The 22,490-nt window shown below is 41.4% G+C and overlaps 2 protein-coding genes across 2 annotated transcripts in view; one reads left to right on the plus strand and one right to left on the minus strand.

The window, feature by feature from the left end:
• Nucleotides 1–282, plus strand: part of LOC131943941 (methylmalonate-semialdehyde dehydrogenase [acylating], mitochondrial) — a 23,640-nt gene extending 23,358 nt beyond the window's left edge. Inside the window, exon 13 of the mRNA XM_059304327.1 lies at nucleotides 54–282. Within this exon, the coding sequence (XP_059160310.1) occupies nucleotides 54–155 (102 nt within the window). The 3' untranslated portion in view covers nucleotides 156–282. The remainder of the gene's footprint in view (nucleotides 1–53) is intronic.
• LOC131943940 (aprataxin and PNK-like factor) lies at nucleotides 282–22,399 on the minus strand. Its single transcript, XM_059304326.1, has 13 exons — nucleotides 22,222–22,399; nucleotides 17,310–17,409; nucleotides 16,780–16,851; nucleotides 13,767–13,927; nucleotides 12,674–12,759; nucleotides 9,908–9,954; nucleotides 8,517–8,697; nucleotides 7,260–7,619; nucleotides 7,021–7,169; nucleotides 5,510–5,757; nucleotides 3,383–3,475; nucleotides 1,149–1,207; nucleotides 282–685 (listed from the first exon to the last, which is right to left on the minus strand). Exons 2-13 carry the CDS (start codon nucleotides 17,400–17,402, stop codon nucleotides 558–560), a joined length of 1,677 nt encoding a protein of 558 aa, XP_059160309.1. The 5' UTR covers nucleotides 17,403–17,409; nucleotides 22,222–22,399; the 3' UTR covers nucleotides 282–557.
• Between the last annotated feature and the right edge of the window lie 91 nt (nucleotides 22,400–22,490).

The following is a 22,490-nucleotide window of genomic DNA, read 5'->3' on the forward strand; positions in this document are numbered from 1 at the left end:
TGATTGGCTGGCTGGCCAAGGATCTAGCCTCACACATTAGTGTTCCTCCACAGGGGATCCAGTTTTACACCCAAATAAAAACAGTGACACAGATGTGGCGGGGAGAGGATGCGGTGTCATCACGACCTGCCACTAACATGCCAGTACAGCAGTAAGGCTGCTACCAACTTGTTTGTGCACTTTGATATTATTGGCTGGGAATCTCAGTCTTTTTCTTGTACAACCAATTCTTGTAAGACTTTGATATACACTTGCAGACAAGAAATAAAGAAATGAACCAATTGTTTTATTCTATTTTATTCAATGTTTTATGTCCATCTAAAAGGCAACCATTAGTTGCTTACAGTTCTAAAAATAGAAAGATACAATACCGAGTACAAAACATTGACACCAACCAACATATATACAACAACTGACAGCTTTTTTACCATGTATATTAATTCTAGATAAAAATTAGGAGGGGGGTGTAAATGTATATTTTACAAAGCCAATCTCTATGTATAGTGATAGTTTGTATGTACAATAAATGCTTGTCTGAGATTCCAGGTCCACACGCATCAATCCTGGTCTACACATTTGGTCTTCTTGCCATCTGCTAAATCATCTTCCTCTTCATTGGAGTCTTGAGGAGACTGGTCAGAGAGTTGCCCCCCATCAGGCAGGTCATGGGTCACTAGTCTGGTTCCTGCAAAATGGTGAGCCCAAATAAACTCTAATGGACATACAAATGATTACCTGCCCAGCTAATGGACATACAAATGATTACCTGCCCCCCAACTGTAATGGACATACAAATTATTACCTGCCCAAATAAACTCTAATGGACATACAAATGATTACCTGCCCAAATAAACTCTAATGGACATACAAATGATTACCTGCCCACCAACTCTAATGGACATACAAATGATTACCTGCCCAGCTAATGGACATACAAATGATTACCTGCCCACCAACTCTAATGGACATACAAATGATTACCTGCCCACCAACTCTAATGGACATACAAATGATTACCTGCCCAGCTAATGGACATACAAATGATTACCTGCCCAAATAAACTCTAATGGACATACAAATGATTACCTGCCCAGCTAATGGACATACAAATGATTACCTGCCCAGCTAATGGACATACAAATGATTACCTGCTGTACTTCGCTGGGGTCTGCTGGGTTTTTCTTGACCAACTTTACTTGAATCTTTCCTGGTTTTTAAAAGCAAATATTTTGTGGTAGAAATAAGTTTTTACATGTTGCAAGAACCATATTCTTCCAGCCTATTTTAAATTTTAATCATAAAATTCCACATCAAATAATGAGAGGGCTCTTCCCAAAACTTCTGGTTTGTCTATAAAAGTTAGGGAGAAGACACTTTCAGACTGGCTAATCCAAATTTTTAAGCTACTTTTTAAAAAAAAAATCTTAGCATAAAGAATCGCGCAACCTGTGCATAATTGAGCAGACAACAAACCAGTCTCCATAAGTACTAATTTTTAAAAAGTTAAACAGCTAATTAAGTCCGAGTGAATTGTCACGAGTCTAGACCTGTATTAAAAGCTTGGAACAAATGGGTGTAGCATGGGTCTGGTCCCAGGAAACCAAATCACTCAAACTTAGAACCAAGCAAATAACATCTTGTGCATCTGTTTTGGTAACTGTAACTGTACTTGTTTTATCTGAGAGTAAAATACCACTTCTGGGTATTGCAGCTCAATTTCCTCTATCTCAATGAAATAGTACTCAGTTCCCATCTAAATAAAGTAGCACCGGAAATGATTTAATAAGTCATGTTTACATACACGCTAATACAGGATTGAAAAAACTTTGCCGGCTCCGGAAGGTCATAAACGTCAATTTGACAATCTAGATTTTGTTGTTTGCATCCTTTATAATGTCGAAATCTCAGACATGCCTACTACAAGGCAAAAAATTGTATCCTCCCGTTTTTGCCGAAGTTTGTCCTATTTTTTTTGTTTTTTTAAATAATTAATAAAGAAAAGTAATTGAATTTTTTTAAAAGCAGGGGAAAGCGATTACCTCCCTTTGGCATACGTTTTAGTTTCCTAATAACGTTAATTTCTAGATCTGGATAGTACTATCTTATAAAAGTAGAACTACTAAAACTAAGAACTTAGTAAGAGTAACAAGGACTTTTACTAGGTAGATCTAGGTCTTAGCTCTTACTTATATTTTATATTACATACGAAGCCTTCAGCGTTTGTTCTTCTATGGTTTTTATTGGCGGGGGGGGGGGGGGGGTCTCATGCTACTTTTTAATAACATGTAAGCTGTCATTAAGCGCCATTGTGGCCATTGGCTCCGATTTCAGCCTGCTTTTCTTTTTGGATTTGCTTCCATAGCCTTTTTCCAACCAAGAACAAACAACAAGGCAGCAGTTGTTTGATTTTGGAGTTGTCTCTCCTAGAAGAGTGGCTGTTCCCAGCTAACGAGCCTCATCTGCCCGAGGGTTCGAACTCGAGACTTTTCGGTTTAGCAACCATGAGCTTAACAGACTCGACCACGCCGACCCCCTGCTAAACCAAATAAGTCTCGAGTTTAAACAGGTTGGGAAGTCTGAATTCTCATTTATCACGATTCTAATACTTTCTCTGTTTAAAAGAAAGTGGGTTGAATTGATTCTAATACTTTCTCTGTTTAAAAGAAAGTGGGTTGAATTGATTCTAATACTTTCTCTGTTTAAAAGCAAGTGGGTTGAATTGATTCTAATACTTTCTCTGTTTAAAAGCAAGTGGGTTGAATTGATTCTAATACTTTCTCTGTTTAAAAGGGTTGAATTGATTCTAATACTTTCTCTGTTTAAAAGCAAGTGGGTTGAATTGATTCTAATACTTTCTCTGTTTAAAAGGGTTGAATTGATTCTAATACTTTCTCTGTTTAAAAGCAAGTGGGTTGAATTGATTCTAATACTTTGTTTAAAAGGGTTGAATTGATTCTAATACTTTCTCTGTTTAAAAGCAAGTGGGTTGAATTGATTCTAATACTTTCTCTGTTTAAAAGGGTTGAATTGATTCTAATACTTTCTCTGTTTAAAAGCAAGTAGAAAGGGTTGAGGACAACTGCTCCACTGTTTGAAAATTGCCACTATTGATGTTTGTGAGAACCTTGGCTTTCTCACAAAGTACAAAATGAATATAAGCTGCAAGTGTCAAAATTTATAAACTGCTCTTTAGCAAAGTAGAAGTTGTTAAATTTTTTGTGATTATACATTGTTTTTTTCTAGCAAATTATCAAGGTGATTTTCAGGCCTATGTTCTTTATCATATTTTTAAATCAGAATTGGTAACGTAACTTGGTTACAAAATAAAGTAGGAAGGAGTGATCTCCCCTAATCTCTTCTATAAGACTATGTGTTGACTTACTTGCTGCTTTCCTTACAACTTTCTTCTTGTTCCTCTTCATCAAAGCTGGAGTCACCAGGATGACAATAAGTACGGAAGTGTACTGGGTTTTTCCTAAAACAGTTAAGTGCATGATTCTAAACATCTGTGGGACAATTCTAAACATGTGTACCTGGGACAATTCTAAACATCTGTGGGACAATTCTAAACATGTGTACCTGGGACAATTCTAAACATCTGTGGGACAATTCTAAACATGTGTACCTGGGACAATTCTAAACATCTGTGGGACAATTCTAAACATGTGTACCTGGGACAATTCTAAACATGTGTACCTGGGACAATTCTAAACATGTGTACCTGGGACAATTCTAAACATCTGTACCTGGGACAATTCTAAACATCTGTGGGACAATTCTAAACATGTGTACCTGGGACAATTCTAAACATCTGTACCTGGGACAATTCTAAACATCTGTGGGACAATTCTAAACATGTGTACCTGGGACAATTCTAAACATCTGTGGGACAATTCTAAACATGTGTACCTGGGACAATTCTAAACATCTGTGGGACAATTCTAAACATGTGTACCTGGGACAATTCTAAACATCTGTACCTGGGACAATTCTAAACATCTGTGGGACAATTCTAAACATGTGTACCTGGGACAATTCTAAACATCTGTGGGACAATTCTAAACATGTGTACCTGGGACAATTCTAAACATCTGTGGGACAATTCTAAACATGTGTACCTGGGACAATTCTAAACATGTGTACCTGGGACAATTCTAAACATCTGTGGGACAATTCTAAACATGTGTACCTGGGACAATTCTAAACATGTGTACCTGGGACAATTCTAAACATCTGTGGGACAATTCTAAACAACTGTACCTGGGACAATTCTAAACAACTGTACCTGGGACAATTCTAAACATGTGTACCTGGGACAATTCTAAACATGTGTACCTGGGACAATTCTAAACATCTGTACCTGGGACAATTCTAAACATCTGTGGGACAATTCTAAACATGTGTACCTGGGACAATTCTAAACATGTGTACCTGGGACAATTCTAAACATCTGTGGGACAATTCTAAACATGTGTACCTGGGACAATTCTAAACATGTGTACCTGGGACAATTCTAAACATCTGTGGGACAATTCTAAACATGTGTACCTGGGACAATTCTAAACATGTGTACCTGGGACAATTCTAAACATCTGTGGGACAATTCTAAACATGTGTACCTGGGACAATTCTAAACATGTGTACCTGGGACAATTCTAAACATGTGTACCTGGGACAATTCTAAACATGTGTACCTGGGACAATTCTAAACATCTGTGGGACAATTCTAAACAACTGTACCTGGGACAATTCTAAACAACTGTACCTGGGACAATTCTAAACATGTGTACCTGGGACAATTCTAAACATGTGTACCTGGGACAATTCTAAACATCTGTACCTGGGACAATTCTAAACATCTGTGGGACAATTCTAAACATGTGTACCTGGGACAATTCTAAACATGTGTACCTGGGACAATTCTAAACATCTGTACCTGGGACAATTCTAAACATCTGTGGGACAATTCTAAACATGTGTACCTGGGACAATTCTAAACATGTGTACCTGGGACAATTCTAAACATGTGTACCTGGGACAATTCTAAACATCTGTGGGACAATTCTAAACATGTGTACCTGGGACAATTCTAAACATCTGTGGGACAATTCTAAACATGTGTACCTGGGACAATTCTAAACATGTGTACCTGGGACAATTCTAAACATGTGTACCTGGGACAATTCTAAACATCTGTACCTGGGACAATTCTAAACAACTGTACCTGGGACAATTCTAAACATGTGTACCTGGGACAATTCTAAACATGTGTACCTGGGACAATTCTAAACATGTGTACCTGGGACAATTCTAAACATCTGTACCTGGGACAATTCTAAACATGTGTACCTGGGACAATTCTAAACATGTGTACCTGGGACAATTCTAAACATCTGTGGGACAATTCTAAACATGTGTACCTGGGACAATTCTAAACATGTGTACCTGGGACAATTCTAAACATGTGTACCTGGGACAATTCTAAACATGTGTACCTGGGACAACTCACCTATAACACTTCTGGCCATACTGGCAAGGTTCTCTTTTCCTTTTCTTTTTATTTCCGTCCTCGCTATCATCCGAGTCCCGAGTGCCAGCCCTACGTTTAGATGGGCGTGGCACATAAGGTTCATCATCCTCCATCACGTCCTCTCCATAAGAGTCTTCACGAGTAGAGCTGGCTCTACGGCTGGACCTCTTCTTACCTTTTTTTGTGGCTCCTCTTGGAGGTCCCTTACTTCTGCTGGCCCTGCTTGGCTGGTGGGTCAACAGTAGATTAGATGCTTCATTTATTTAGTACAGCACTGACCAGCCAACCTGACAGGCACTGACCAGCCAACCTGGCAGGCACTGACCAGCCAACCTGGCAGACACTGACCAGCCAACCTGACACGCACTGACCAGCCAACCTGGCAGACACTGACCAGCCAACCTGACAGACACTGACCAGCCAACCTGGCAGGCACTGACCAGCCAACCTGACCAGCCAACCTGACAGACACTGACCAGCCAACCTGGCAGGCACGGACCAGCCAACCTGGCAGGCACTGACCAGCCAACCTGGCAGGCACTGACCAGCCAACCTGGCAGGCACGGACCAGCCAACCTGACCAGCCAACCTGACAGGCACGGACCAGCCAACCTGGCAGGCACTGACCAGCCAACCTGACAGGCACTGACCAGCCAACCTGACAGGCACTGACCAGCCAACCTGGCAGACACTGACCAGCCAACCTGACAGACACTGACCAGCCAACCTGGCAGGCACTGACCAGCCAACCTGGCAGACACTGACCAGCCAACCTGACAGACACTGACCAGCCAACCTGGCAGGCACTGACCAGCCAACCTGACAGGCACTGACCAGCCAACCTGGCAGACACTGACCAGCCAACCTGACCAGCCAACCTGGCAGGCACTGACCAGCCAACCTGGCAGGCACTGACCAGCCAACCTGGCAGGCACTGACCAGCCAACCTGGCAGACACTGACCAGCCAACCTGACAGACACTGACCAGCCAACCTGGCAGGCACTGACCAGCCAACCTGGCAGACACTGACCAGCCAACCTGACAGACACTGACCAGCCAACCTGGCAGGCACTGACCAGCCAACCTGACAGGCACTGACCAGCCAACCTGGCAGACACTGACCAGCCAACCTGACCAGCCAACCTGGCAGGCACTGACCAGCCAACCTGGCAGGCACTGACCAGCCAACCTGGCAGGCACTGACCAGCCAACCTGACAGGCACTGACCAGCCAACCTGGCAGGCACTGACCAGCCAACCTGGCAGGCACTGACCAGCCAACCTGGCAGGCACTGACCAGCCAACCTGGCAGGCACTGACCAGCCAACCTGACAGGCACTGACCAGCCAACCTGACAGGCACTGACCAGCCAACCTGGCAGGCACTGACCAGCCAACCTGGCAGGCACTGACCAGCCAACCTGGCAGGCACTGACCAGCCAACCTGACAGGCACTGACCAGCCAACCTGGCAAACATTGAACTAACCAACCTTGGGTTTCTGAGATTTACTTTTCTCCCAATCACTTCCTGAATCCTCTTCTCCTTCCACTTCAAAGTCACTGTCTTTATCTTCATTACCATCATCATCATTGTCTGAAGCAAAGTCCTCTAGTGCTTCTTCAATCATTGGGTCATCCACTGAGAAAACATTGATGTTAATAATGTCACATATCAGGTGCTACTACATTTTCTCTGCTGTGAGGGTGGTGATGTGCCCTAAGCACCTACCATAGCTGCCTCTCTTCTGCCTTGCTGCCCTCTGTGGTCGCCTGGTGGGGGACTCTTCCAGCCCTGCCTTCCTGCGAGGCAGCTCCTCATCAGACTGGTTCTTGCCTCTCCTCCTAGTTTTCCTTGCTGGTGTCTTGACAGGCTTCCTCCTTCCTTTGCTGGCCTTACGCGCCCTGGGGGAGTAGTCGTCATCACTCACATCTTCCTCGCTCTCTTCACTAGCTTTTCTTTTGCCTCTTCTTGAGCTTTTCTCTGGCACATAGTCGTCATCTGACACCTCGTAGTCCTCCTCACTTTCTTTGGTTTCTCTTCCTTTGCTATCCTCCTCTTCCTCCTCTTCTTCTACCTCATGTTTGGTCACTGAGACATAAAAATGGTCATATTGCATCAGTCAGGGATATAATCAGATCAAGGAGACATAAAAAAGTTTCAGCTCATGTTATGGAAATTAAAATTTACTAGGTTAGTTGTAATTAGAAACAGATTACTATTTATTTTAAAAAGTGGTGTAATCAGTCAATTAAAAAAAATGTGCGTATTGTCTGTTTGAATGGAGTGAAAAAATACAATCTTGACCTAGATTTAATATCCATAGGCCAACAGTAATACTTGATTTAAATAGTAATTTGTGGAATGCATATGTCCGCTGTTTCCATAAAGGCTGTTTACATAAAGGTTATTTCTGGGTGTTTTTTTAAATGAGTAAAATCTAAAAGCTGCTAAAAAAAGGGGAGAAAATGTAATTAATGGTTGCAGCTTTAAATCTGATCGGACAAGTCACAACCTTGTGACACAACCAAGTCACATGTAAAACATGTCATGTGGCATCCGTGTAAAACATGTCATGTGGCATCAGTGTAAAACATGTCATGTGGCATCAGTGTAAAACATGTCATGTGGCATCCGTGTAAAACATGTCATGTGGCATCAGTGTAAAACATGTCATGTGGCATCCGTGTAAAACATGTCATGTGGCATCAGTGTAAAACATGCCATGTGGCATCAGTGTAAAACATGTCATGTGGCATCAGTGTAAAACATGTCATGTGGCATCAGTGTAAAACATGCCATGTGTCATCAGTGTAAAACATGCCATGTGTCATCAGTGTAAAACATGTCATGTGGCATCAGTGTAAAACATGCCATGTGGCATCAGTGTAAAACATGTCATGTGGCATCAGTGTAAAACATGTCATGTGGCATCAGTGTAAAACCTGTCATGTGGCATCAGTGTAAAACCTGTCATGATGGCCTCACCAGATTTTTTTTTAGCCGCAGGTTTTGTATGTGCAGGCTTTGTGTCTGCTGCCTTCAACATCCAGTCTGGTAGGGGTCTTTTCTTGTCAACTGGCTTAGCCATCTCCTCATCAGGTACGTCTGGCGTCACCTTTTTGTCTTGCTCGTCTGGTGTCACCTTTTCATCAGGTTGGTCCACCACCTGGAGAATTGATATGATGGTGTCACCAAATGGAGCATTGATCTGATGGTGTCACCATTTGGACAAAAGCATAGATCTGATGGTGTCACCACCTGGACAAAAGCATAGATCTGATGGTGCCAGTAAATATTGTAGAAAGAAATAGTAAGCCACAATACACTGAGGTGTGACATTAATTGGGGAAGGGGAGGAAGAGGATGTCATGTGACAGATTAAGGACTGACCTATGGGATGTCATGTGACAGATTAAGGACTGACCTATGGGAAGTCATGTGACAGATTAAGGACTAAGATATGGGATGTCATGTGACAGATTAAGGACTGACCTATGGGATGTCATGTGACAGATTAAGGACTGACCTATGGGATGTCATGTGACAGATTAAGGACTGACCTATGGGATGTCATGTGACAGATTAAGGACTGACCTATGGGATGTCATGTGACAGATTAAGGACTGACCTATGGGATGTCATGTGACAGATTAAGGACTGACCTATGGGATGTCATGTGACAGATTAAGGACTGACCTATGGGATGTCATGTGACAGATTAAGGACTGACCTATGGGATGTCATGTGACAGATTAAGGACTGACCTATGGGATGTCATGTGACAGATTAAGGACTAAGATATGGGATGTCATGTGACAGATTAAGGGCTAAGATATGGGATGTCATGTGGCAGATTAAGGGCTAAGATATGGGATGTCATGTGGCAGAGTAAGGGCTAAGATATGGGATGTCATGTGGCCGAGTAAGGACTGAGATATGGGATGTCATGTGGCAGATTAAGGGCTAAGATATGGGATGTCATGTGGCCGAGTAAGGACTGACCTATGGGATGTCATGTGACAGATTAAGGACTGACCTATGGGATGTCATGTGACAGATTAAGGGCTAAGATATGGGATGTCATGTGACAGATTAAGGACTAACTTATGGGATGTCGTGTGGCAGATTAAGGGCTAATATATGGGATGTCATGTGACAGATTAAGGGCTAAGATATGGGATGTCATGTGACAGATTAAGGACTAAGATATGGGATGTCATGTGGCAGATTAAGGGCTAACCTATGGGATGTCATGTGGCAGATTAAGGGCTAACCTATGGGATGTCATGTGACAGATTAATGGCTAAACTATGGGATGTCATGTGACAGATTAAGGACTGACCTATGGGATGTCATGTGACAGATTAAGGACTAACCTTTTTGTCACCCACAGCCTGTGGAGCTTCTTGACTTGCTTCAGAATCTGTTTTAAAAAGTTGACATCAAATGTTGACAGTTAACATCAAATGTTGACAGTTGACATCAAATGTTGACAGTTGACATCAAATGTTGACAGTTTACAACAATCCTGTTTTTGGCTTACAATAAGGGGTCATCCATTTATGATGACCACACGGAAGGGGGGGGATCAGAAAAAAATTGACTTTTGTGGACAGGGGGGGGGGGGAGAAAAGGGTTCAGGTCAATGTGGTCGTCCACACGCGGAATTAAACCACAAAATACTTAAATTTGATCATTTAAAAAATAAGTTTTAAAAATGCATATAAAATGAAGATTATACATTAAATCGGCAGTTCTTGTGGTAAATGTGTCAGTAATGTAGCTGTTTACCACCCGCCTAAGAAAAAAAGCGATTTTTTTTTTTTTACAATCGGAAGGGGCTGTAAATGCAACAATTTTCTAAAACAATTTAGGGTTATTTCATGTTTATTTTTAAACATTTCAAACAATTGTAACTAAATCATAGTAGGCTTACATCATTATTTTGTGTCAAAGCCTATGATGATGTATATCTAATCATTTTTTTCAAGTAAAAAACTCAAAATAACCACGTTGCAATTAGATATTTAAATATCAGCGTATGTATAATATAAAAAAGATGCATGACTGCCTGCGATCTCTGACTCTCTATAACAAATAGTGGGAAAAGCCTTTAAAATCGAGAGGCAGGGTACACAGCATTCATGCGCGCTCACTCTTTCAATAAAGAACAATTTTAGATTGTCTTAGCACATTTACACGGTAAGTTAACATGCCGTAGACATACGGACATCTTGGAAAAGTTTAGCTCCCAATTATTATTTATGACTAGTAATAGATGTTACCGAAAATATCAAATACCTATATTACATTACTAGTTAATGTACACATAGCATGGACATGAATTAGTAATTTTCCAGCATGTATTGAGATGTTCAAGGGGGGGGGGGGGGGGGGGGTTCGTTGAAAGTGGATGCGTGTGGACTGGACTGAGGGAGGGGGGTCTAAAATCCCAAATTTTTGTGCACATCATAAATAGATGACCCATAATAATTAAACCTCTACACAGCTAACACCAAATGTGGACAGAGTGTACACCAAATGTGGACAGAGTGTACACCAAATGTGGACAGAGTGTACACCAAATGTGGACAGAGTGTACACCAAATGTGGACATAGTGTACACCAAATGTGGACAGAGTGTACACCAAATGTGGACAGAGTGTACACCAAATGTGGACAGAGTGTACACCAAATGTGGACACAGCTAACACCAAATGTGGACAGAGTGTGTACCAAATGTGGACAGAGTGTACACCAAATGTGGACAGAGTGTACACCAAATGTGGACAGAGTGTACACCAAATGTGGACAGAGTGTACACCAAATGTGGACAGAGTGTACACCAAATGTGGACAGAGTGTACACCAAATGTGGACAGAGTGTACACCAAATGTGGACAGAGTGTACACCAAATGTGGACAGAGTGTACACCAAATGTGAACAGAGTGTGTACCAAATGTGGACAGAGTGTACACCAAATGTGGACAGAGTGTACACCAAATGTGGACACAGCTAACACCAAATGTGGACAGAGATTAAACCAAATGTGGACAGAGTGTACACCAAATGTGGACAGAGATTAAACCAAATGTGGACAGAGATTACACCAAATGTGGACAGAGATTAAACCAAATGTGGACAGAGATTACACCAAATGTGGACAGAGATTAAACCAAATGTGGACAGAGTGTACACCAAATGTGAACAGAGTGTGTACCAAATGTGGACAGAGTGTACACCAAATGTGGACAGAGTGTACACCAAATGTGGACACAGCTAACACCAAATGTGGACAGAGATTAAACCAAATGTGGACAGAGTGTACACCAAATGTGGACAGAGTGTACACCAAATGTGGACAGAGATTACACCAAATGTGGACAGAGATTACACCAAATGTGGACAGAGATTAAACCAAATGTGGACAGAGATTACACCAAATGTGGACAGAGATTACACCAAATGTGGACAGAGATTAAACCAAATGTGGACAGAGTGTACACCAAATGTGGACAGAGTGTACACCAAATGTGGACAGAGATTAAACCAAATGTGGACAGAGTGTACACCAAATGTGGACAGAGTGTACACCAAATGTGGACAGAGATTAAACCAAATGTGGACAGAGATTACACCAAATGTGGACAGAGATTAAACCAAATGTGGACAGAGATTACACCAAATGTGGACAGAGATTACACCAAATGTGGACAGAGTGTACACCAAATGTGGACAGAGTGTACACCAAATGTGGACAGAGATTACACCAAATGTGGACAGAGTGTACACCAAATGTGGACAGAGTGTACACCAAATGTGAACAGTGTGTACACCAAATGTGGACAGAGTGTACACCAAATGTGGACAGAGATTAAACCAAATGTGGACAGAGTGTACACCAAATGTGGACAGAGATTACACCAAATGTGGACAGAGATTACACCAAATGTGGACATAGTGTACACCAAATGTGGACAGAGTGTACACCAAATGTGAACAGTGTGTACACCAAATGTGGACAGAGTGTACACCAAATGTGGACAGAGTGTACACCAAATGTGGACAGAGTGTACACCAAATGTGGACAGAGATTACACCAAATGTGGACAGAGATTAAACCAAAAGTGGACAGAGCTTACCTTTGTCTGAGGCTTCCTGAACTTGACCATTGGACACACTCTCATCTCTTCTACTTGTGTTGTCTTCAGATGCTGACCCTTCACCCCTGAGATAGAAAGACAAGGTTAGGGACCACAAGCCCACCACCACCTGTCCACCACTCTACCAACCCACCACTCTACCAACCCACCTGTCCACCACTCTGCCAACCCACCTGTCCACCACTCTACCAACCCACCTGTCCACCACTCTACCAACCCACCTGTCCACCACTCTACCAACCCACCTGCCCACCACTCTACCAACCCACCTGTCCACCACTCTACCAACCCACCTGCCCACCACTCTACCAACCCACCTGCCCACCACTCTACCAACCCACCTGTCCACCACTCTACCAACCCACCTGTCCACCACTCTACCAACCCACCTGTCCACCACTCTACCAACCCACCTGTCCACCACTCTACCAACCCACCTGTCCACCACTCTACCAACCCACCTGTCCACCACTCTACCAACCCACCTGTCCACCACTCTACCAACCCACCTGTCCACCACTCTACCAACCCACCTGTCCACCACTCTACCAACCCACCTGTCCACCACTCTACCAACCCACCTGTCCACCACTCTACCAACCTACCTGACCACCACTCTACCAACCCACCACTCTACCAACCCACCTGTCCACCTGACCATCATATAACCGTACTAGCCCACAAAGGTGGACTGGATATGGTCCAGGAAATTTAAATAGGAGCACCCAACCCTAGAATGAAATTTTCATCCTGCATTCTTTCTCCAAGCCTGATTGTTATGCGTTGGCATGAAGGAAAGGTAAAAAAAAAGAAATACCACCAAAACACTAATCGGAATATTACAGCACCTTTCCGAGACCACCAAAGATTTTTATATAGGGGCCACCAGCCCATCCACCCCGCCCATACACCCACCTACCAACCCATCCAGCCACCCACCCACCTAGCAGCCCATCCAGCCACCCACCCACCCACCTAGCAGGCCCATCCAGCAACCCACCCACCTAGCAGCCCATTAACCCAGAAGAGCTGGTCTGGCAAGAGACCAAACTCATCCCAGCAACTAACCTACCTATCCTTGCCATTGATCTGAGGGTAGGAGACCTTGTAGAAGAGCTGGTCTGGCAAGAGACCAAACTCGTCTCCGTGCTCCAGCAGCTGCCTGGCATCTCGTGCTAAAACTTTTTGCTCCTTGCTGGAGTGGCTTCTTAAAAAACATGGGTTGGTGTGTGTCTGAAACAAATCAAGTGCTGCCAGTCTACAGTCAGTCCTATGGTGGTGTCAGTCCTATGGTGGTGTCAGTCCTATAGTGCTGTCAGTCCTATGGTAGTGTCAGTCCTACAATGATGTCAGTCCTATGGTGGTGTCAGTCCTATGGTGGTGTCAGTCCTACAATGATGTCAGTCCTATGGTGGTGTCAGTCCTACAATGGTGTCAGTCCTACAATGGTGTCAGTCCTATAGTGGTGTTAGTCCTACAGTGGTGTCAGTCCTATAGTGGTGTCAGTCCTACAATGGTGTCAGTCCTATAGTGCTGTCAGTCCTATGGTAGTGTCAGTCCTACAATGATGTCAGTCCTATGGTGGTGTCAGTCCTATGGTGGTGTCAGTCCTACAATGATGTCAGTCCTATGGTGGTGTCAGTCCTACAATGGTGTCAGTCCTACAATGGTGTCAGTCCTATGGTGGTGTCAGTCCTACAGTGGTGTCAGTCCTATAGTGGTGTCAGTCCTACAATGGTGTCAGTCCTATAGTGGTGTCAGTCCTATAGTGGTGTCAGTCCTACAATGGCGTCAGTCCTATGGTGGTGTCAGTCCTACAGTGGTGTCAGTCCTATAGTGGTGTCAGTCCTACAATGGTGTCAGTCCTATGGTAGTGTCAGTCCTACAATGGTGTCAGTCCTAAAATGGTGTCAGTCCTACAGTGGTGTCAGTCCTATAGTGGTGTCAGTCCTACAATGGTGTCAGTCCTACAATGGTGTCAGTCCTACAGTGGTGTCAGTCCTACAGTGGTGTCAGTCCTATAGTGGTGTCAGTCCTATAGTGGTGTCAGTCCTATAGTGGTGTCAGTCCTATAGTGGTGTCAGTCCTATAGTGGTGTCAGTCCTACAATGGTGTCAGTCCTACAATGGTGTCAGTCCTACAATGGTGTCAGTCCTAGAGTGGTGTCAGTCCTATAGTGGTGTCAGTCCTATAGTGGTGTCAGTCCTATGGTGGTGTCAGTCCTACAGTGGTGTCAGTCCTACAATGGTGTCAGTCCTACAATGGTGTCAGTCCTACAGTGGTGTCAGTCCTACAATGGTGTCAGTCCTACAATGGTGTCAGTCCTATGGTGGTGTCAGTCCTATAGTGGTGTCAGTCCTACAATGGTGTCAGTCCTATAGTGGTGTCAGTCCTACAATGGTGTCAGTCCTACATGGTGTCAGTCCTAGAGTGGTGTCAGTCCTATGGTGGTGTCAGTCCTACAGTGGTGTCAGTCCTACAATGGTGTCAGTCCTACAATGGTGTCAGTCCTATAGTGGTGTCAGTCCTATAGTGGTGTCAGTCCTACAATGGTGTCAGTCCTATGGTGGTGTCAGTCCTATAATGGTGTCAGTCCTACATTGGTGTCAGTCCTACGGTGGTGTCAGTCCTACAATGGTGTCAGTCCTACAATGGTGTCAGTCCTAGAGTGGTGTCAGTCCTATAGTGGTGTCAGTCCTATGGTGGTGTCAGTCCTACAGTGGTGTCAGTCCTATGGTGGTGTCAGTCCTATAATGGTGTCAGTCCTACATTGGTGTCAGTCCTATGGTGGTGTCAGTCCTACAATGGTGTCAGTCCTAGAGTGGTGTCAGTCCTATAGTGGTGTCAGTCCTATAGTGGTGTCAGTCCTATGGTGGTGTCAGTCCTACAGTGGTGTCAGTCCTACAATGGTGTCAGTCCTACAATGGTGTCAGTCCTACAGTGGTGTCAGTCCTACAATGGTGTCAGTCCTACAATGGTGTCAGTCCTACATGGTGTCAGTCCAATGGTGGTGTCAGTCCTATAGTGGTGTCAGTCCTACAATGGTGTCAGTCCTATAGTGGTGTCAGTCCTACAATGGTGTCAGTCCTACATGGTGTCAGTCCTAGAGTGGTGTCAGTCCTATGGTGGTGTCAGTCCTACAGTGGTGTCAGTCCTACAATGGTGTCAGTCCTACAATGGTGTCAGTCCTATAGTGGTGTCAGTCCTATAGTGGTGTCAGTCCTACAATGGTGTCAGTCCTATAATGGTGTCAGTCCTACAATGGTGTCAGTCCTACAATGGTGTCAGTCCTACAGTGGTGTCAGTCCTACAGTGGTGTCAGTCCTATAGAGGTGTCAGTCCTACAATGGTGTCAGTCCTACAATGGTGTCAGTCCTACGGTGGTGTCAGTCCTACAATGGTGTCAGTCCTACGGTGGTGTCAGTCCTACAATGGTGTCAGTCCTATAGTGGTGTCAGTCCTATAGTGGTGTCAGTCCTATGGTGGTGTCAGTCCTATGGTGGTGTCAGTCCTACAATGGTGTCAGTCCTACAATGGTGTCAGTCCTACAATGGTGTCAGTCCTATAGTGGTGTCAGTCCTATGGTGGTGTCAGTCCTACGATGGTGTCAGTCCTACAATGGTGTCAGTCCTACGGTGGTGTCAGTCCTACAGTGGTGTCAGTCCTACAATGGTGTCAGTCCTACAATGATGTCAGTCCTACAATGGTGTCAGTCCTATAGTGGTGTCAGTCCTACAATGGTGTCAGTCCTATGGTGGTGTCAGTCCTACAATGGTGTCAGTCCTACAATGATGTCAGTCCTACAATGGTGTCAGTCCTATGGTGGTGTCAGTCCTATGGTGGTGTCAGTCCTACAATGGTGTCAGTCCTATGGTGGTGTCAGTCCTACAATGGTGTCAGTCCTACAATGGTGTCAGTCCTACAATGGTGTCAGTCCTATAGTGGTGTCAGTCCTACAATGGTGTCAGCCCTACAATGGTGTCAGTCCTACAATGGTGTTAGCCCTACAATGGTGTCAGTCCTACAATGGTGTCAGTCCTACAATGGTGTCAGCCCTACAATGGTGTCAGTCCTACATTACCTACCGGTGTGATGTACAGTTTACCATCCGTCATCTCCAACAATGCATGACTTCTTGAAACGCGTTTATCTGTCACCTATTTAGATAATTCCATGTATTCATTAGAATGCTTATTAATTAGAACATTTACACATACTAATTAGAAGATTAGCATGTATGAGTGAGATGTTGCTTAGATTAACAAGACCTTGATACAAACCAAAGAAAATCTCCAGGTCAGAGTATGAATAAAGACCAACTATCAACTCAACATTGCTGCAGCTGGAAGATAGCCTGGCTTTGGCTATGTTATTTTTATAATAGGCTAAAATTAGCTCAACTAAAGCAATATAAAACGTTAACTCCCCGACCCCAGCTCCCCCCCATACATTACACAATAACTAACAACAAAACAAACATTGAAATGCGTAATTTAAAAAATCAAACACTAACAGGCCCACTACAACAGCTATTCTGGCAAGCCACCCCAGTCTAGACGTGCATGGAATATATACAATTTGTGCAAGTATGGAGGAGATGGAGGAGAAGACTGACCTGAAGAAACTGACCGCGGCCAATGACTGTTGACTCATTGAGAACTGGTATGACCAGGTCACCCCCAACTTCCTGCAGGGTAATGCCTGCCATGCTTTCACTGTCAACATACAAATAGTGGCTGTCAGACATATCAGCTGCTCAAAACAGATTCACTAAATGGTCAATTACCAAGAAATTTGGCATTCATTTTAATGGTATTTCACCATAAAATTTTGAAAATTTGAAGAGTGTTTACTGTAGATTCACACTAATAAATAAACGAGGCTTATTAATTAAGAAGTTTTTTTCCAGCACCTACCCTCTTAACATCGATGCTACTTTTATCATAAAATTTACTACAACGAACAGGGATGTGACCAGACCATGGGGAAAAAACTGGAAATTTTTTTTGGACAAGTACTTCATGTTTTATTTTTTGCATTTGAAATAGGGCATGGGTTATATAAGGGTGGCGACTAAGATTTTAAACTGCATTATGCTTCAAGATGACTTAAACATTTAAAAACTACATTTATTTACCTTTAATTTGATACCAATTTTTTTTTTAAAAACGTGTTTATTTTAAAATGGCTACGATGCTACGACTTATAAGCTGGGTTGGTTTTTAAAAGGTGTTGTTGTGATGCAATTGACTGTTCAGCAGAATTGTGTTGTCTGCTAGATTTCTTCCCATTCAAATGCATGGCGGGCAAAATGGCGGGCTTTGTTGGCTGTTGTCTTGGTCAAGTTATTTTTTTAAGGTATTTTTACTCCGCACAATTCTGTTTAAATTAATGCTTGATAATCAGCGATTGGGCCAAAATAATGTACAATTGGCAAGTTTGCATCAAACACTAATCATCATTGTTAAAACTAGATAGTTATCGTTGATACCATAAAAATAACGACTGTAAGTAACTGTTTCTGAAATGCCATAAAAGATTGATAAAAAATAGAATCACGTTATTGTTCTTTTCAGCAGCCATCATTACCATGACGACGGTATAATAAAATTAGGTCAAGCAACAGGCTTGACTAATTTAAGAAATTTTTTTAAACGCGTCAAAATTTTCTTGATTTTGACGCTGCTACATGACTTTTGTGTTCGTTTGTGGATGCCTTTGGATTAAGTGATAATGGGGAAACGTAAAATTTAGATGAAAATAAATAGTAGTGATAATAATTAAATTACTAAATATTAACTGATATGCAGACATATGGGTATTTCTACAGATGGGAATTGATAATAAAAGTAGTCGTGCTCCACTTTGTCCGACGATAGCCTGGGGCAAATGGCACCCATAATCGATCGCACTATTTAAATGACCGTAGATGCCATAGCGCTCATGGGATAGCCCAGTGCGCCAAACTGCGCCGCTTGTGCGAAGTCTAAAAATGTTTTTTCCGCAGAAACCTCCGCAGGACTATTGTCAACAGCCCAAAGTTTAATGGCAAAGAGATGAAAGGTGTAGTAATACATAAAAGAAAAATAAAGTCTGACGAAATATATTTGGAGGGTTTGATCAATGCTTTAAAAATTATATTCTTAGATGCGTGACCTTGTTTTCTAAAACCGAGTTATTTAAATGCAAAACACTGCCTGTGCTCTGATCACTTTTATCTGAGCACGAGTTTACCTACACTACCACCCAGCATGCCATGGGGCGTTAACCACGCACCACCTAAGTATCTGGGATGTAGAGTAGCGCTCTCGTGAGCCCCCAATTACACTACTACAGCCCCTGGCTCGGTTTGATCATCAAATGTTGTGTGCCACATTGTCAATATTTTAGGGTGCGCCTTAAAACAATCGTAGGAGCCATTGTGCCCACAGGATAGCAAAGGGCGCCAAATTGTACCGGTGTGCCGGCAGACATAGGCGCTATAGCGTCCGCGAATGCGGATGATTCAATTTTGCTTTTAAAAAGATAACGTATGCGCCATAAGGGTCATAGAGGAGCTCGGGCGCAATAGCCTGGGCACTGGCGGCTGCTCCTATTAAAGTTTTAATGCTGACTACAGTAGTACCCCTTACCTGCTATGCAGGGGGCCTGATTAAAGGATACCAAGTGCTAAGATAGACACTCTGGAACTCTGGGCGCCAAACTGTGTATTGACAAAAATCTCACTCCTGGACGCACCCCATTAGAAATTTAAATATTAGATTATTAATACTCCGCCTAGGAGTTAAAAGGTAGGTTTATGTTCACTTTATACACAACTTTTTAAAAAAATCAAATGTTACAATTTAACAAAAAGGGAAATGTTTTCTGTTAACATTTAGCTAATTAAAACTGTAATGATCTAGTTGTACTATTGTTTCCAATCTTAAATTATGCCTTATAATTTAAGTTATATTCTTTTAAAGGTTGGCATGTTAATAATGCAAGTCTTCAACTGTTAAGAGCCTAGATTTAAATTAATTGTAATTTGAAAGTTTTAGCTCATGAGAAGGAAAATAAAATCTAAACAATAGACAAAATTAGAAATGGTCTGATTTTTTAATACAAAAAGTGTTTTGGAATTTATATTTGAAAACCATTGAAAGAAACCAAAATTAATCATTTTGATAGCAGAGCCACATTGTTATTTTTGCTTTTGGAAATAGCTGTAAACTTAATAAAATAGTCGGATTATATTTGTTTCTTCCACAAACAAGACACTGTCTGGGTCACATTGGGTTTACGTTTGTTACGAAATCAGTAGACCTATAATATATGTCATAGAAGTAACATAGCTATTTGAGATTGGTTGTGACGTCATTTTTATTTTTCCCCAAACAAGAAGTAACAAACACATTGCTACAAGGCGGGGCAGGTTAGTTAAGTCCTCAAAGTCACCTTTTGCAAGAATTTCAATATTAAGTTGAGGTTGTGAAACAAAATAGAAGCTGAGAGAAAAAGTAAATTTGGATGTGTTAAAATACTGGTAGATAAATTAGGCTATAAGTAGACTACAGTGCATGCAGGATTAAAGGTAAAGAAATCACACTCGGGAGATGTATGTTTCATTTAAAGAGCTGCAACATTTTTAATTACTTTTTTACGAGTTTTTATAAATATAAAACAGAAAATAGTGCAAAATTCTGAGGAATAATTATGTGTTCTGAAAAATTCAGTAAGGGCACAGAAATGTTGAATTTTTCTCCAGTTTTGACAAAATTAATTTTAAAAACTAAACCAAAAATTCATATAGAAATAGGCCGAGTAATTTCCTAACGTTTGTGTGTGTTTCGGTTGTGCTTATAACAAAATACCCTCAACTGGAGGTGAAAGTGAAGCGGGGATTAAAATATGCTAAAATGGGAGTTTTACCGAATAGATGTCATGAGTAAGTCCTTGCCCTTACATTCATACATTGCCTTACAACTTAGGTTAGGGCTAGGGGCGGTAATCTATCGTTTTAGGTACGTAAAATCGGCCACGGCTAGTAATGTACAAAAAAGTTACCTCATTGTCAAGGCTTTAATAGAAGTATATTGTGATATATTTGTGTCAAATATTATAGATACATGAATAATAAACCTAAATCAATGGCTAAATATATCAATATAGGCAAGAAATTAACTTTAAACAGCAGTGTTTGCGAACAGGATTTGCTATATAAAAAGCGGCCATCTGTAAGTTAGAGTGGCTTCCCCTGAATCTTGCGCTATAAGTTTACAATAAAAAAAAAATAAACAAGATGGCTACTATAGTAAATGAGCATGGTTGCATCTGTTGGAAACATCACTAGTCTTCATTTATTACTGAAAAGTTTTAATTTAGTTGTTTAAAAACAGGTATATAAATGAATCAAGGAAACATTTTTGTATTTTTCAAAACATAAATCCTCCTCAAAATGTGAAATAATTATTAAAAGTTAAGGAGTCACCTGTTTTTCACATTACTAGTCGTGGGCGATTTTACGTACCTAAAATGATAGATTACCCTAGGGGCCTATAGTCCTATACTTAGTACTTTGTAAATTTTATTAGAATTTTATTTTATTAGCCTCAGAATTAGGCCTATAAGTTAATTATTAATTAGATCTAGAAGAGTAGATTTAGTTAGACTCTAGATCTAGATCTAGTACTAGTGGTAAAACCTTAGTTTAGCGTCGGTTATTATTCCAGAATCGTATAGCAGTAAAAAACAGTAAAACAATGACAAAGTCTGTCACACACTTCCGGAATTCACCGGAAGTACTGTAAACCATACTTTATTTGGCGTCATCTTTTATTTTTATACAGAATGTTTAAAATTTGGATAGATTTATTTATGTAATCATTTTTACATTTTGTAGGCCTAATCATTTTTACTATTTTTGTAATCTAGATTTTTTTTACTTGGCCTAGCAGCTAGATATCTAGCTAGAACTAGATCTAATTAATTAATGGTCGCAAATCCGCTGCAAGCCAAATAGTGCCAAATACATTAAATTATTACATTTGACTTCATTATTTATATTTATATTAGGCCTAATATGTTTTTATTTTTTTATTTTTAGATCTACTAATTTAAATCTACTATTATATTTATTCTTGTTTCCTTTTGTCGATTAAACTTAAAAAATTAAAACATTAATTTACTACAATCGACTTTCAATTTATTTATATTTCAATGGTCAAATAAACCATGGTTTACCGTAACTCTAGTTACCGAAACCCAAGAAACATTACCCGATAATTTCCGACGCTAAACTAAGGTTTTACCAATGTACCGTACTAGTTAGTAGTTAGTTATAGTTAGTTAGCCGATTTAGAATTCTAGATCTAGATCTAGAATAGTAGAATAGATTGAAGAGATTTTAATATGATTTTTACTAGATCTAGATTAAATCTAGATCTAGCCTACTAGATCTAGTACTAGGCCTATTACTATTTTTTTTAAGTATTTTATTTTTTAATCTGTACATTCAACAACTGAACATAGAACAACACATGGCTTACAATTAACCGTATAAACCTTTCCAGATTCTAGACATACAAACGAAGCTAAAATGTTTAATTATCTAAATACTGCCCAATAGGCTAGTAATCTATATTATAGGCTAGGTTCTGATTCTAGATCTAATCTAGAATAGTAGAATTATGTTTCAGTTCTTTCAGAAAATGACGCCTAACTGCTTTTATCTTTTTTTGCAAATGAGCGCTTTTTTTCGTTTGCGAAGAGTGCAACCCCTTAAATGTTGGATAGGCCTATGCCTAAATATAAGGGC

This window comes from Physella acuta, unplaced genomic scaffold, assembly GCF_028476545.2.
Source record: "Physella acuta isolate Inbredline_101_S28 unplaced genomic scaffold, ASM2847654v3 ptg000473l, whole genome shotgun sequence".
NCBI lineage: Eukaryota > Metazoa > Mollusca > Gastropoda > Physidae > Physella > Physella acuta.